This window comes from Apis dorsata, unplaced genomic scaffold (assembly GCF_000469605.1).
Source record: "Apis dorsata unplaced genomic scaffold, Apis dorsata 1.3 scaffold_1121, whole genome shotgun sequence".
Classification (NCBI taxonomy): Eukaryota; Metazoa; Arthropoda; class Insecta; order Hymenoptera; family Apidae; genus Apis; species Apis dorsata.
In genome coordinates this window covers 73381-91249 of record NW_006264219.1, presented here as the reverse complement: position 1 = coordinate 91249, position 17869 = coordinate 73381, and the positions used below count along the sequence as shown (strand labels likewise).

The 17869-nt window shown below is 20.2% G+C and overlaps 1 protein-coding gene across 2 annotated transcripts in view; it reads left to right on the top strand.

Moving 5' to 3' along the window:
• LOC102680826 (scavenger receptor class B member 1) overlaps positions 1–17869 on the top strand; it is a 49311-nt gene that overhangs the window by 5295 nt on the left and 26147 nt on the right. For both annotated transcript variants that reach the window (XM_031514700.1, XM_006624756.2), the window contains one exon: positions 16978–17315. In XM_031514700.1, coding sequence (XP_031370560.1) covers positions 16978–17315 — 338 coding nt within the window. The remainder of the gene's footprint in view (positions 1–16977; positions 17316–17869) is intronic.

Below are 17869 nucleotides of genomic sequence, written 5' to 3'. Positions count from 1 at the left end.
AAATACATTTCAAAGTTCCTTATATTTTTTTTATAAAAATATTGCATTATGCAAATATAATATTTTATAAAAATATTTTTTATAAAAAATAAATATATTTTATCATATTTTTATTAGTAAAATTAGTTTAAAAAAAAAATTAGTTAAAAAAAAAAGTTTTCTTATTATTAAAAATTGTTTCTAAAAGCATTATTATATTTGAATATAATGAACAGGAAAAATCTATTAATATAATGAGATGTAAAATTTATTATGCTTTTATTTATATTCAATTGCATTGCCATATCAATGTATACTTCTTGATAAAATAAGAAATGACATCTCGAAAAGAGCATAGATGCATTTAAATTAAAATATAAATAATCTTGACTTTTAAATTTGTAAAATTTGAAATTTTTTAAATTCATAATATCTATTATTTTTTAAATCAATTATTATTATTATTATTATTATCTATTTTATCAAGAATTAGAATTTTTTAAAAAATTTAATTTTTATGTAAATTATTCTTTATTAAAATTTTTAAAATTTCGAATTACAAAACAACAAAAAAGCAAAAAGTTTCGAAATTTTATGTGTTTTGAAAAGTTTCGAGAGATCTTAAGAGATAGAGAGAGGATCTTAAGATCTTATCCCTAATAAAGTAATTGTAAGAGAATCTTGAAGACATCACATATCTAATTATATAAAGTAAATATATTGCTTAATACTCAACTTCTATTTAACACAATTCTTAATTATTCTTTAATTTTCTTTGTATGAATATATTTCATTTTCTTTTTACATTGAATTTTTTTGTATATTCAATGCAATTAAAATTAAAATAAATAAATCAATAAATCAAAAATAATAAATCGATTGTTATTATTAAAGGATAGAATATTAATATTCATCAATAATAATATGTAGAAGGAACAAATACTAATGTGATTTTATTATCGATGAATCATACTGCAATATAGAACCAATAAGCAACATAAGATTTTTGATTTGATGTACTTAATCTATTATGGATAGTTGAGCAGTGAAATAATGTCATTTTTATATAACTATATGATTATTTATCATTTACTTAAAAAAAAATATAAATGCTATTAAAATATAAAAATACAAATTTTTAAGATTATATAATATTATTAAAATTCTATTTTAATATTTATAAATAAATTAAATTATGTATATTATGTTAAAAAAAAATGATGATGGAATAAATATTAAGTATATTGTTAATTTTATTTCATAATATTTCATATATATAAAATATCAATGCAAGTAGTATTTCGTATGTACATTGATTGAATTAGAAATAAAATACAAAAATATTGGGTCTTACTGGGTTAAATTATCTAAAGATACAGTGTCTCACATAATTATTTGAACACTTTCTATAGAAATATTATATGGATTATACAAGACTTCTGAAAATATTATTAGCATTACGATATGACTACCGGGATTATATGAATAAAGTTTGAGATAAATATATGCGGAAGTATGTAAGTATCTGCGTAAGAGTTATGAAATATTCATTAAAATACATATTTCGTAAAAATGATGAAGTGTTTGAATAGTTAACTATAGTAATTTGTATTATCAACGTCAATTTAATTTTTTTCTTTAAATCAAATTAGTTTTATGACGTAAAAAATATCTTATAATTTTATGTACATACATTGAATTTATCTAAAACTTTTCCTTTAATATATATATATTATACATACACGTATACACGCGCGCGCGCGCATACACACACGCATATCAATTCTTATATAATATTCAATATAATATTATATTTATAATATTAATAATATAATCTAAAATTTTTTAAAAACAAAATGTATATTTTATCTTCACAAAAATTCAAATACTTTTGTGAGTCATAGCATCGTTAATCGTTAATAGTAACTTGAGAAAAGCAAAGATCTGTGTTTCCATGAAAATGAAGTCGGCATAGTTCTGTATTTATGTAGGCAGGGCTACTGCTGTCAAGTAAGCTCGAACGAGAACGATACGTTTTGCTACGGAACGAACAACGGCAAACGCGCCTTTCTCTCTTTCGTAGTCTATTCGGTCGGAACGTGATTTTTCCTTGTCAGTGTCTTTACTTCCGAATCGATAGTTGCGCAAGAAAATTCAACGTACTTCATCATTATGTGCTGTTTTATTATTTTATTTATTCAGTTTAGCGGGATAAATTTTTTGATATGACGATAAAAAAAGTAGCGAATCACATGCTATGTTGTAAGGAAATTTAAATTTTAATAAAATTTTATTTGTGCACATTGAGCATATTTTATATAGATATTTTATATAGATATAGATAATTTTTTTGTTCATAGGAAATTTCTTTCCAAAATTTCAGCATCTTTTCATGTTTTTAATACAATTTTGCTTAAAAAATTTTTTTTTACAACAAAATGATAGAACATTAAAGTTAAATATTTTTTATCTGAAAAATTTTGCAAGCTATTTTGCAAGCTAAAAAAAGATTTTATTTTTTAATTTTTTTTCTTTTCTTTTTTTAATGAAGTATTTTAAGTATATTTGAAAATATTTCAAATATAATGTATTATATTTGAAACAACTTTTTTTCAAGAAAATATCAGTTTAAAGAAATAAAATCAACATTCAGAGTTTCAGTGCAATATTTTAAATATAACTTTGTGATACAAAGTGAAACAAAATTTATCATATAAAAAATATTTAATTTTTAATATCTAAACAAAGTTGTAAAATATTGAAATTATTTCTCGAAAGTATTTCTGAAACTTTCAAAAATATGTCCTATGTACAATTCATTATATTTTATATATACAAAATTTCATTAAAATTAGAAAATTATCTGATGAATTTTCTTGAAATATATTAAATATATAATCAATTTGAATTATTGAAATATCTAATGAAAGATAAATTCATGTAAATTATTTTCAAAGTTTTGAATATTGAATATAGATAATTTTAATTTTTATATTTAGAATAAAGATAAAACAATAAAATTTTTTTGCAGTAAGCATATATGGCGAATGAAGTTTATATAAGGAAAGTATTTTCAATAAAAATTTCAATAAGTATTTTAATAATATAAATAAAAAGAGAGAAAAAAATAAGGAAGGAATTTGCATTTAAAATATGAAGTCAATAATTAGAAAGAATAATAACAAATATAATAATCAGAAATTATTGAAATTTTATTTTTATAAAGAAAAGATATATGTATATAATTTAATATACGCAAAAAATAATGTAATTTACATGAAATTTACATAAAAGCAATCTCTCTCTTTTTGCTAGGTCTTGAGAAAAAAAAATATAATATTAGTAATTACTAGTCTTGTCATTAATCTAATGACGACTGTTTTTTATGCTAAAAAAAACTAATTTTTGCGTCATTGTCTTATCGATTTATTTCCACTCATGTTTCATCGTAGACATTTTTTTACTTCTTCATGTTGTTTATTATCTTCTTTTATTTTTGTTTATGACAAAATAATTTGGTTTTTGTTCGATTCATGTATGTATTTAAAAAAAATGAAAAAAAGTGAATTTTTATATTGTAATGTGTTTGAATTTTATAAATTCAAAATAAAAAATTATATAGATATGACAATGATTCTCTAGAAAAATTTATTTCATTTTATATTCTCGTTGATGAATAACATATTTTAAATGTTTGTTAAAAATATGTTTTATTAATGAACAAAGCTATTTTTTATTCTTCTTTTATTCGTTAATCTTCTATTATACGTTTTGTAATTTTTCTTCAATATTTCTTTCTTATTATTTTCTTTTTTTTACGGTTAATTTTATCTTTTATGTTTACATCTTTTTTAAAAAATGTCTCATTTATAAAATTAAAATATTGAACTTAATTTATTTTATTTTGTAATAAATTTATTATTTTAGTTTTTATTTACATAAATTTATAATATATTTAATATTCTTGCAAATTCGAAATGAAAATTTTTTTAACTTATATTGGATTAAAATAATGTCTTTAATATTTTTGTAATATAATTGTATAACCAAAAAAGAAAAATAGATATTATTAAAATTAAATTAACATAAATAGTAATTAATAATTAATTTTAAATAAATTACTTGTAAATAAATATAGTATATATAAAATATTAAAATAAATATTAAAATAAATTAAAATATAATATAAATAAAATAATTTGATCATTTGTAATATCTTGCTTATTTTTATTAATATTAATAAATATTGAAAAATATTATAAGATAATATGAAATTGATAAAAATTAAATTAATAATATAAAAGAATGCATAACTTGATATTTTAACTTAATAATTTATTTATAAATATAATATATAATAATAAAATTATATATAATAATAAAAATATATAATATTATATATAAATATATAATAAATCACAAATTTTTAACCATTAAAAAATTTATAACCATTATATTTGAAAACATGTATCTATTTCTTATCTCTTAAAAAAACTTATAAATAAATAATATATATATCGTCACATTTTTAATGATATCACTATTATAATATAATAATGATTATATATTTATAATAATAATGATATAATGATATCATCATGTTTAATTAATGCATTGTATAATTTCCTTTTTATTTATTTTTTTTTATTTTTGTTAGAAAAAGATAAATAAAAAAAATTGATTAGTTCTATATAATTAAGTTAAATAAATCTTTGATTCACTATATAAGAAGTTAGAATAATTTTGTTTTTTATAAATAAAATAGAATTATATAATTTTTAATCCATATTTTTATCATAGTTCTTATTTCTTATGAGAAAATAAATCTGTTGATTAATTCCTTCCTCATCATTATTAATGAATTCTAAAATTTTTGTATTACATATAATAAGTTTTAATTTTCAAATTATTTGCAAGAAAATTTTTTATATTATTTTATATCTGTCTATATGTGTGCATCAATCATGCAATCTGCATTTAAGGAAGATTTTGACCATATATAATAATCCATATAAAATAATTAACGATATATAATAACCCACATATAATGCTTGTTGAAATCTACTTCCTTATGGATTTGAATTTTTTAAAAAATTCTTTTGTATATATAATGTCATATTAATCCCACGAATAACAAATAACGATACAACTGTATCGGAGAGGAGGGAGAACTATAAAGAAATGATTCTGTATGAAAAAATAAATCAAAAATATATAGAATAATATATTTTCATTTAAAGTTTCATTTTTGAATAAATTAAATTTGAAAATATTTCTAATGACTGAAATTTCTGAGTGAATTATATCAATAAGTACTTATTTCATGTGAAAATAAGCAAATATGTCAAATTTAAATTAAAAATTAAATTATTAAGTAATGAAAGACAATGGAGTAATGAAAAAAGTAATGAAAAACAAATTTTCATTATAGAGGGCCAATATACATTAATATATGTACTTTTGAAAATTTTAATTTTATATTTGAAAATATCAATAATTAAATAATTTCATTTATAAAAACATATTCTACGTATCTTATATCAAATATATTTTAGCATATACTTTAACTCATTTGCAATAATTGCAATAATGCAGAAATATTTATTCTTCGAGACATCAAAAAATTTTTGTTTTTTAAATCAATTATTTTTTTAATACTATTATGCAAATGTGTTTTCCTACTATATAAATTTTATAGATACAATAAGTAATATTTTTATATCGTTAAATATCTTTGTTGTAATATGGAATGGAAAATAATTAATTTTAAAATGAAAACGATATGTAATATAAAAAAATGAATAATTTTATAAAATTTAATATTATAATTTTTTTCTCTAATAATTATTCTCAATAAAAATTTATTAGTTTAAAAAATATTTTAACTTGAATCTTAAAATTATCATATTAACAAAATTTAAATTAAAATATTTTCTAAATTAATAATTTTATTGTTAATTTTTTAACGTGTTCAGATATATTCGACATGCGGAAATGATTACTTTCGGCCTAAAAATGAGTATATTCGTCAAATAGAAAAATATATATCGAAATTGAAATTTTTAAAAAGTAAAAAATATTTTTTTACTTTTATTAGAATTAATTATAAATATTATAATTAGAATTATTATTATTATTATTATTATTATATATTATTAGAATTAAGGAATCGAATGATAACTCTTTATAATAAAATTGAAGTGATTTTTGGTAATAATGATAGTATAATTATAACATATTTAGAAAAAAGTTAAAAAAATATTATACGAAGATATTTATCCTCTAGATATTATATGCCCAAATTTTTTATTTATTATATAAAAAGGACAATAACATAAATAAAATGAATAGTATGAATTTCTTATTTGAATGAAAAAACTATTAAGAGATATACTAGAGATATTTAGATGAAAATTCGATGAATATTTTGATAATTGATACATACAACTTCTAACTATATGTCTTATCGAAAAACATTTTTATATCCAAATTTTATATCCATCAGTACATCATTAAAAATTAATGACAAAGATGTTCCAATTATTTTAAACGTGGAATTCGAAAAAAAGAATATTAATGAATATCCTTATAGATGAGGTATTATGCTTTTCTTTTTTTTTTTTTATTTTTTATTTCTCGTATACATGAATTTTTGAACAATGAAATGATTTGTTTTTTAAAATAATTCGTAATAATTTGTAATATTTGTCATAATTAATTCAAATAAATATATTATATATGATGAATATCATCTTTTGATTTTACACAAGATTTCACATAAGAAATTAAAGATACACAAAAATAACTTTCAAAACAAAACTTCACTGTTAAAAAATTAAAAATAAGATTAAAGAAATTTTTTTTATAGAATATAATGCTATATTGCGCCAAAATCAATGCGCTAAAAATTATACGATTTAAATTAAAAAAAAAAAAGATTCATTTTCATATGATATATATATTAATATTTATATTTAAAAGAATGATTAAGATACATTAAGATTTCTCAATGTCGTCTCACTTTAATTTTTATCTTAATAAGATCTCTATTTTTTTTCATCATAAAAATTAAATGAGATATTCAAGGTTTATCTAACAAGTTTTATAATTTTATTCATTTTTTATGTCTCATGCTTCAAGGATAAAACAGATTGATTAAATATACAATAATGCACACTTTAACCGACGCAATTTTGGCACACTTACAATTAGCTGACACGGAACCATCCCCACCAATTACTGAAATTGCCTCCACGAAGCGATTATCCGTTTTTCTTCTGTTTCTTTCTATCTAATGGTTGTCACTCTCAATTCAATTGACGAGTTCCGATTCCTGGAACTTAGCTACCTCCACAGATAACTGACCTCATCTGATCAGTTAAACGGACCAAGTTAATATAATTGTACATTTGGTTTATGTAGTTAAAATAGTCATTTTATTTTGCGTTATTATCGTCTTTAATATATCCAATAATAAAGTGCAATATTATAGAAATCTTGAAAATAAATATTTGAAAAAAATTATTTAACGATGATAATAAATTCAAAGAAAATTTAACGATGAATAGCCAAGATATCATCATATCTTTGTTTATTTTATGCAAAAATATACATACATATAAATGAACGACAAGATATATTTTACAAGGAAATTCAGTTAATTTAAAATTCTAATTTGAATGAAAGTTTGTATTTATATATAGTGCATAATGGATTCAATACATTGAGCAATTTTTTTTGATGATAGGAAATATCCTCAAGGGAATGAAACCCAAGTTTCATCCAAAGTTTTGGCATTTTTTTATGTTTTAAATATAATTTTGGAAATTTTTAATAACATATTAAATTTAGATAGAATATTAAATTTTAAATATTTTATAATTTAAAATTTTATTCTATCTTACACCATTAAATGCTGGAACTATGTTTAAAAAATGAAAAGAAACAATTTTGATAATTTTAAATAAAATTGATTTCATGTTCCTAAATTTGATATTTCGGTAAAAAAAAATACTAAATATATTTATTATGCTCTATATATTATTTTATTAAAGAAAAATTTTTATTTTTTAATTTTTTAAATAATTTTTTATTTTTAATGAAATTATATATATATATATATAAAATATAAAAAATTACTTCTCGATTTAAATAATAAAACTATGAAAATTTTAGTGAAATTTAAAAAAAAATTTTTGGAAAAATCTAATACACTTACATTCCAAAATAAGTTAATTAACAATAAAGTACTCTAAAATGTTATTTTTCTTGTGTTTCTCATTAGTCTCATTCATTTGTCGATAATTCAGTTAGTTGTTAGAACCAAGATCCATACAAATATGCTAAATAATATTCGATAACCGGTATTTTGGGTCATATGAACTCGTTTCAGAAGTGAGAAATATTAAACTAACAGAGGTCAACGGCCATTGCACGTGTTACGATCTTTGGTAGCCACGATCTTCGTTATTGACACGTTTCTATAATCTTTACCGGAAATGATATCTTTTAGACAGTGGAAATTTCGAAATCCTTTGAAATATAAAAGAATTTCGAATTTTCAAATTTTTTAACTATTTTTATGATGAAATCGTATCATTACGATTAAATTATCGAAAAAGATATTTTTTAGAATAATGGAAATCTCTTAATCCTTTGAAATGTAAAAAATTTTCGAATTTAAAAACTTTTTGCTAGTTTTAAAATCTAGCTAATCAAAATCTAGAGGATTAAAAATTAAAAAATAAAAAAATTTAAGATAAAAGAATAATTTCTATCAATAATTTGTGAGAATATCGTGATAATTTATACATGAACTTATTTTTATTCAACTAATAATAATTGATACTTCAATTTATTTAGACTTCTTTATATTAATTTTAATTGATACGATTTCACAATTTAATCTTTTATTAGAATACTTATATATTTGCGCCTAGATATCTATTTTTGTGCTTTTATTATTAAAATAATTTAAAAAATAAATTTTATATATATAAAAAATTTTAATTCTTTTCTTTGAATCTTATATGTTAATAATTAAAATTAATAATTAAGGAAAGTAATTTTCTTATTTATAAGATTAAAAATAGAATTATTTATAAGATTATTTGGAAAATTTCAATGTAAAAAAGAAATAAATACGAATACAGAAATATAAACAAGCAATATTTACGTATTTAAAAAATAGAAAATAAATATTTAACTTTTTGGAAGTGTAAAAAAATGACTATGTATCTAATGGTTAAATTATAAACACAAATTTAAAAAATTCTAAGAATTAAAATTTGTTAATATTTTACTTCTTGACAAAATAAATAACTACTTCTTAGGATAAAAAATAAAAAAATTATTAAAAAAAATAATATTTTGAATCTCAAAATATCAAAAGTTTTGAAATTTCAAATTTTAATTTAATGTTAATCTATCTCTAATATTTTTTATTCTTATTTTTATTCTTAAATCAATCACTCAAATATGTATATTACATTGAAGTTCTCGGAATTGATCATATATGCTGATATATACAATAAATTAAAAAAAAGTATTCATACAATTATTTTTTTCGCAATAATTTTGTAAAATTAAATAATATAATATTTTACGAATAAAAATTATTTCGATGAAATTTAAAATTTATAAAGATAATATACAAATTATAAATTTTAATAATTTTTTAATAATGTAATAAAGATATAATGTAAAATAAAAAATTTCGTGATTGTAATTTTAACTTTATTTAATATTAAAGAAAAACAATCTATAAAAAATTTATTTATAATTTAATTTTAAAAATTTGAACATTAATTAATGATATTAAGATAAAACATCAGAGACTTCTTAAATACAAAACATTTTTCGTTCTACTGAAATATTAATATTATAATTTAACACCAAAATCAAGATTATTAAATTTTTTTTCGAAAAATTCAATTCAGACATATGAAAATAGAAATTTTAAATACTTACAAATTAGATTGATTATTACATATTTTTTTTCAAAATTACAAATTAAAAGTTTAAAAATTGACATATGATATAATATATTAAGTAGCATTGTATATAATAAAACGTATAAAAACTTAAATACAAGATTTTTAATAATTTTAAAAATATTGGAATTTGTATATTTTATTTTTGATAATATTATATAATAATAATAATTTTAAATAAGATTTGTGAATAAAAATATTTTAATTTTTAATATTTCATCTCAAACTATTTCAAATTTTTTTCAATTCTGTTTTCATAGAAGAATTCAAAAGAACTTGATGTATTGTGTATTGTGAGATCTTCTTTACCAAGTCTCGATCGAATACAGCGCAAAATCATTGCAGTGTAAGTCGCATACGAAACGGTTGATCACCGTCTCTTTTGAATTTCGACATTGGCTGACAGCGCAAGATACAAAGTTCGCACACATTCGAGGCAATCGATTGCTCGCATTCTTTGCGCGAAACAATTCAATCGAATTATTTTCAAAATAAAATGAATCGAAAAAAAAATTGAATTAAATTATTTGAATTCAAAATTTGATACTTGAGCGAAGTTTATTTCAAATAATAATTTAAAAATAATTATTTCAAATAATATTTATTACTTGATAAATAATATGTTTCAATTGAGGTTATATTTCTTCGATCAATTAAAGGAATTTGAGGTAAGGCACATAGTTGAAAATAATAAATTATAGATTATTTGAGAAAATAATAAATTTATTTTTTGATGAAAATTTAAAATAATTTTTAGAATACATTGAGTAAAAAATACAATAATAATAATGTAATATAATAATGTAGTATAATAATTAAACAATATAAATATAATATAGATATATATAATGTATTATATTAAGAAATTAATTAAAAGTGAATAACAAATAATTTATTTTGTAAAATATTAAATAAATTATTTAATTGCAAATATTTTTATTTTTCATATATAAATAAAAATAATTCATAATTTAAGATAACAAAATAAAAATAATCAAATAATTTTAAGAAATAATTTTAAAATTCTTTAAATTCCTGGATTTGATGTGAAATTATGTAACTTGGAAACTATTTCATCAATATGAAGCTATTATTTATTTTGCTTGAAATATCCTTTCAAGTTTCTACGTTTGTTTTTAGTCATCAATTTACTTGGTTTCAAATCGCTTGTATTTGACTTTTTGTGACTTGAGTAACTTTGCCAATTTGAATCTGTTATGTCACTTAATGTGAAATCTCGTGTGAAGTTTTAAACAAAATGAATGAAGTAGAATTATTTTTACTTCTTAACTTAAAACGATAAGTTCTAAACAAATAATACGTTCTGAATTTATATTGAGAATTTTAAACAAATTGGTAAATGCTACTATTGAAAATAAATAATAAAAATGGATTAGAATTAATGAAAAAATTTTTATAATTTTTAGAAATTATATGACATATAATGAGATGATAACATAAAAAAAAAAAATAATTTAATAATACATTCATTGAATTAATTTTTCTTATTATAAATATTATATATTATATATTATATATTATTTATATATTTTATAAATTTATAATATTTTATATATTATTTATATATTATATTTTAATCATAAAAATTTAATATAATCAAATATCACTGTTTTCGATTTTAGATTAGATTAGATTCTAATCTATCTAATTCTTCAAATTAAATTACTTGAATTCAAATAATTTTTCCTTGTTTAGATTAATCAAATTATTTGAAAGTTTTGTTTGTTTTATTTCATTATATTTTCATGCAATGTTAACTCGATTATTTTTCGTTAATATTCAATTATAAATTTTTAAAAATTTGATTATATTATGTAATGAATTTATTTGTATTAATGATTAAAAAAGTTTTGATTAACTTTGATTTGATTACTTTTTCCGCTTGATTGTATAATCAATAGTGAAAAATAGTTTCAATCAGATTTCATCTGATTTTTATTTATTTATTTGAAAAATTTTCTCAATCGAAAATCATTCAAAAACATTGGAGAAATAAATATATATTTATTCTTTTTTTTTATATAAAAAAAGAGAAATTTTAATAAAGAAATATTTAAATTTCTGATAAGATAAAAAGTCATAAAATAAAATAGTATCGAAGATTATGTAAATTCTATATAAAATTATTATTATTTAATTTTATATAAAAAACAAGAATGAATTTATTGTGTAATCTAATAAATTAATTATAAATTATAGTTAATTATAAAAATTTCTAATAATAAATTTCTAAAAATTTCAAAATTTTTTTATTATTCATTTTTTCATTCATTAAAAGCTAATAATTAGTTTTCAATATCATGCAATTGACAGCTTGGTCGAAATTATATATATATCGTGCTAATTCGCACAGTTAAACTCCAATTTCACTTCAAGCTTGAAAGAACATTTCAAAGTGAGATAAATAGTTCATAGTGGTTAAATGGTTTTAAGCTGTTTGAATTCTAGCTACTTGAAGCAAATTACTTGACTAATTTGAATTGCCGAGAACGGAATAAAAATTGGAAAAAAAATCAAGTTAAATGAAATAAGTAGTTCAAATTTTTCAAATTGCCTTATTATTTGAATACTACTAATTTAACTAATCTTAGTGAGGCTTTAAGTTATCTGAATTAATAAGTAACTTAATTTGAAATAATAGATATCTAAAATGATGTGGTGAAAATAGAAGATAGCGATGTTTATTAAAATATTTATAATAACAAATAGTATAGTAAAAATTTTGAATCTATTGTAAAATATCATATATTTTCATTTCATGTCATTATATTTTCTATATTCTATATTTTGATTGCAATATATATTTCCTTCATTACTTATTGAAATAATTATATTTCTAATAAAATGCTACAAATTTTCAAATTTTTTTTTTTTGCCTCAATTGTAATTCATTTTTATTTTAAATATATATTTGATATGTTTTGTGCATATATATCTTTTCAGACAATATTACATTAAATAAAATAAGTTGAAAATGGTTTATTTGGAAAATAAATCAATTAATAACAATTAAGAACAAATATTTTGTTTTTTTTATTTGAAATTTTTTATAATAGATAAATTTTAGAATACTTTGTTGTTAATTATTCGTTATATTTTATTATTTGTATATTTTCATTTCATTGTAAACAATTTTATTAATATGACTTCTTTTTCCGAATAGCAGTTCTATAGTAGTGAAAATAGAAATCTTGTTTACAAGCGATCAGAAACTTAGTGAATGACCTAATGCAATTTACTTTTCAATAGTTCGCATTTGTCAGATTGCTTGAAATTCATACCCAGCACAAATTCTAATACCGTTCAAAATGTATCATTTCAAATTAAGAAAACTTGGAAGAATTTCAATTTCACATGAAAATAGAAAGAATATTTTAAATGAAAATAAATAACAATATTGATTTCAAGATATACGAATGTATGAATATATATGATTTAAAAGTCAAACTAATTAATGATAGAATAAAAATTAAGTGAATATTTCAACTTAATATTATTCTTAATTAAAGTGTTTTATCTAATATTTCGAAATCTACATAAAAACAGAAATTTTTGTCATTTTTTTCGTAATGTTCTTGTCAAGTAAAAATAAATTATATTGATAAATCTCTACAAAGCATATAAGGTTTCTAACCTTATTTCTAACCTATTCAAAATTTAAATGATGAATAGTAGAATTTAAAATAGAAATTAAAATATTATATATCTATATATCTATAGATACTTTGAAGAATAGAGAATATTTGATAAAACATTTTAATGAAGACAAAATAAAAATAACAAGAAGTTTGAAGTTCATTGAAGTAATTTGAGTAAATCTTTGAACAAGGTTTAACCAAAGTTGTCACATGTATTTGTCACATGTTGATCGTAACACAACCTGTTCTCTCGAAAGTTCGACTCACGAGGTCACAATGTTACACACTGTCTTCAAGGATTCTGTAAGGTCGAATGCGTGACGTTTGTGACTCGGTAAATCGTGCTTCGCATTTTCGATGTATGCTTATTCCTGTATTGCGTTTCTTTCTTTTTCGTTTTAATCAAGCTCGTGGTTTCCTTGGTCACGAAACGATGAAACGCCATGGTATGACGTCTAACAACAAACAATTCACGAATCGATTGAGTCGAACTGGCTGGACTTCGCGTTTTAGGTTAGGCACGCAATTCAAAGCTTTTGCTTCGTATAGAAGTCGAAAAAGTAGGACTATGCTCATTTCGAAGGTCGCAATGCGTACCACTTACGTGTTTCTCGTTACGTGATTGAAAAATTAACCAAGGAAATCGACAACGACTACGAATTGATATTTCGCGACGATTCTTTTTTTCGATATTAAACTCTGATTCAACGCACTAACACGTCTCGCGCTATCGACTTTATTCCAATTGTTTCGCGATCGAGTTCTCGAATCGATCGAATCCAAAACATTTCACTGCAATGACAGAATTTATGCAGTACATATTTTTCGATTCATCTATTCCTTTAGATTAATCATTGTCGAGCAATGAGCGGTAAGTATACATGACCGACAAGTACAGTATTTATTCGTTATAATATACTTGGAACCGATTGCATATATTGCATATGCTGCATATATATGTAGTTGCCAGGGACATACAATTCTAGCCTTATTTTATCTTGTCGGTAAACGATCATATGACAGCTAGTGAAAAACGAAGAAAGATCTAGAGTCGAAATATTTAAATTTATGTTTTATTATTTTAGTCTGATATTACTCGTTTCATTGTATTCAAAATGAATTTTTCCAGTAGGGATGATCTTTAAACGTATATATATTCATAAAAAAAGCACGACTATATATTGAATAAATATTATTCTTTATTTTAATAATATTTTTGTTCGAAAGCGTTGTATATGCGAAATTATTTGTAATTTGGAAAATCATTTGTAAAGGGAATTCGACGAGTCTTCCGGCGCAACGGGAGGCATAGAGGACGTGATACAATGTGACGCGATTTGAATTTTTTCTTTCATTCTCTTCGAGTACACGGCGCAAGCATTTGCAATGCGAGACCTTTAAGTTCAATTTAGCATATTTATAGCTATTACTGTGCTCTTTAACATCAATGATTTTATTGAAAAAAAAATATTTTTTTATTTCGTTTCTATATTTCAATGAAGATTATATATTTAATGTATAATTTAATATTTTTTCTATTGATAGAATTTTTTTCCAAGTAAAATACTAAAATAATTTTAAAGTAAAGTAATTTCAAAATAATTAATTAAAGAAAAGTTTGTAATAAGTTAATATGAATTTTAAAAGATAAAAAATTAGTTGCTGTGCTCTTTTATCGAATATTTATTTATTGAATAAAGTTATGTTTTATGAAAGTTTTTTTGAAAAATAATTAATACTTTTTGAGATATAGTAATAATCATGAAAAACTTAATCATTTATTGTATTTTATATATACATTATACAAATATATTATTGAATATTTAATTAATTTTTAAACATTTTAAAACAAAAAATAAAACTATTATATTTTATTATATATATTATTATATTTATTAAGTTTATTTGTAAATTAACTGTTTTCTAATAATTTAAACATATTTTATAGATATAATATACATTCTTCATTTTATAAAAAATAAAAATGTCTTTTTTAAATTTTGTTTATTGAACAATCTTTTCAACAAAATTTGCAGAAAAATGAATTTAAAAAATTATTTTCAAAATTAAAAAAAATCCTAGACTTTTATTTCGAATAAATAAACTAATAATAATAAAAAATTATTTTAAAAATTAATTATCTTCGATGTATTAAAATTTTATTATGCAAAAAAATAAGTCAAGGATATATAATAATAGATCGGGGCATAATAATTGATCACAAATACGCTCTAAAAAATTCGGGCTGCATTCAGATTCTAAAAATATAATTAATTCAGGATTTTTATCATTAATTTTTTTCTCGTTTGTTTTCACATGTATTAAATATTACAACAAAAAAGATCAAAGTTTAGATTAAAGTAATATAAATTTCGAATAAAGAGTGATTATGAATATGATTATGATATTGTATGTATTGAGTGATTATGATATTGAATTAATTCCATAGATGAAGCTCATTAGTAGTGAAGGGAACATTTCAAATTGCTTCGAATTTTTAAAAGCAAAAAATTTGAATTATTTTGAAAATAATAATTCAAAGTCTAAAATTTTTTTGAAAATTTTGATCATAAGTTTATGAGTTCACCAAATTGTTCAAAAATCAATAATATTTTAAAGATTTTTTTAAAAGATTATCTGGAAAGCTATTATAAATAAAGTATTAACATAAATATATTTATTTATTTATCAGTCTATAATATATGTAGAAAATGAAAAAAAAAATGAAATACTATAATAGAAAAGAATATATAATGATGAAAACAAAATTTATAAAGAAATAAAATTATTATTATTAATAATAATAATAATGTAATAAAGTTATGTTAATATTATATGTATAATTATTTTATTTTTTTTTTCTATGTTTCCTGGGTATCAACATTCTTAATAATTATTAACATGTACTATATAAGATATATTACTTATAATAATGCGAACAAATATAATAAATATTGTTATCTTTCTTTCACTTTTTAAAAATATTTTATATTAATAATATTATTTTGCATAAATTTGCATAAATTGATAAACTTTTAAAATTAAAGTTTTTAGATTTCCAAGACTTTTAAAAAGTTTAGGCTCATGTTTTAAGTATTTATATGATTCAAATTTACTATATAAATTTACATATACGCTACATACATACAGATTCGAAGCGGTGAGGTGTTTCAGATCGTATCATTACTCACCGGACAAAACTCGGAATGAAATCGCGTAATTCGAAACTCCAATGAACCTTGTCGGCACAAGGTTTTCGATCGTCACGTAATACCAACACAAACATATACAATCGGGTCTAGATCGTTGGAACATAAATTGACCTTAATTTGCTGTTTTGATACCAGGGGCAGCAGTGGCCGTTGGAGCGTTAATGATCATCGCTGCCGCGATTTTGGCGGCCGTTTTTCCAAAATTGGTCGACGTTTTGATGAATAGAGAGATCGCTCTACGAGATGGTAGTCGTACATTCAACTGGTGGAGGAAACCACCGGTGACGCCTCGACTCAACGTATACATTTACAATGTAACGAATGCCGATGAGTTTTTGAACGATGGTGAGAAACCAGCGCTTGTGGAACTCGGTCCGTACGTGTACTTGCAACAATGGGAAAAAGTGGAACTGAAATTTAACGATAACGACACGTTAACATATAAGATGAAAAAGGTCTACAATTTTGCACCGGTAAGTTTTATTATCTTTATCTTTTAATCCTTATTTGTTTCTTTCAATATATTGATGATTTATTGCATAAATATTATATACAATACGATTATTTTTTTTATTATTTTCAAAAAATTTGAAAAAAATTATAGAATACTTATTAATATCATTTATAATATAATCGTTTGTTTAATTGAATATTTACAAGGATAAGAAAAATAAAAATAAAAAGAAAAATAAAAATTTAATTAAATTTACATCGAATAAGCAATTTACATTATTTATGAAAGATCAAAAATTTAATTATAGAAATAGATTTAAAGACATACAATAGAAAAAATTAATTACTTTTGGAAAAACTAGATAGTCTGAATTTTTAAAGAAAAATTAAGAAAACGAGTATTTTTTAATTGTTTACTTTTTTTTTTTTAGAAATCATTTCTCTTTATGAAATAATCTTTGTAAAGATTAATTTTTTAAAATAATCTTATAAAGAAAATTATAATAAAAAAATGTCAGAATAATATTTAATGATTTTCAATATTAGATATGGGATATGTTGTAATATAATATTT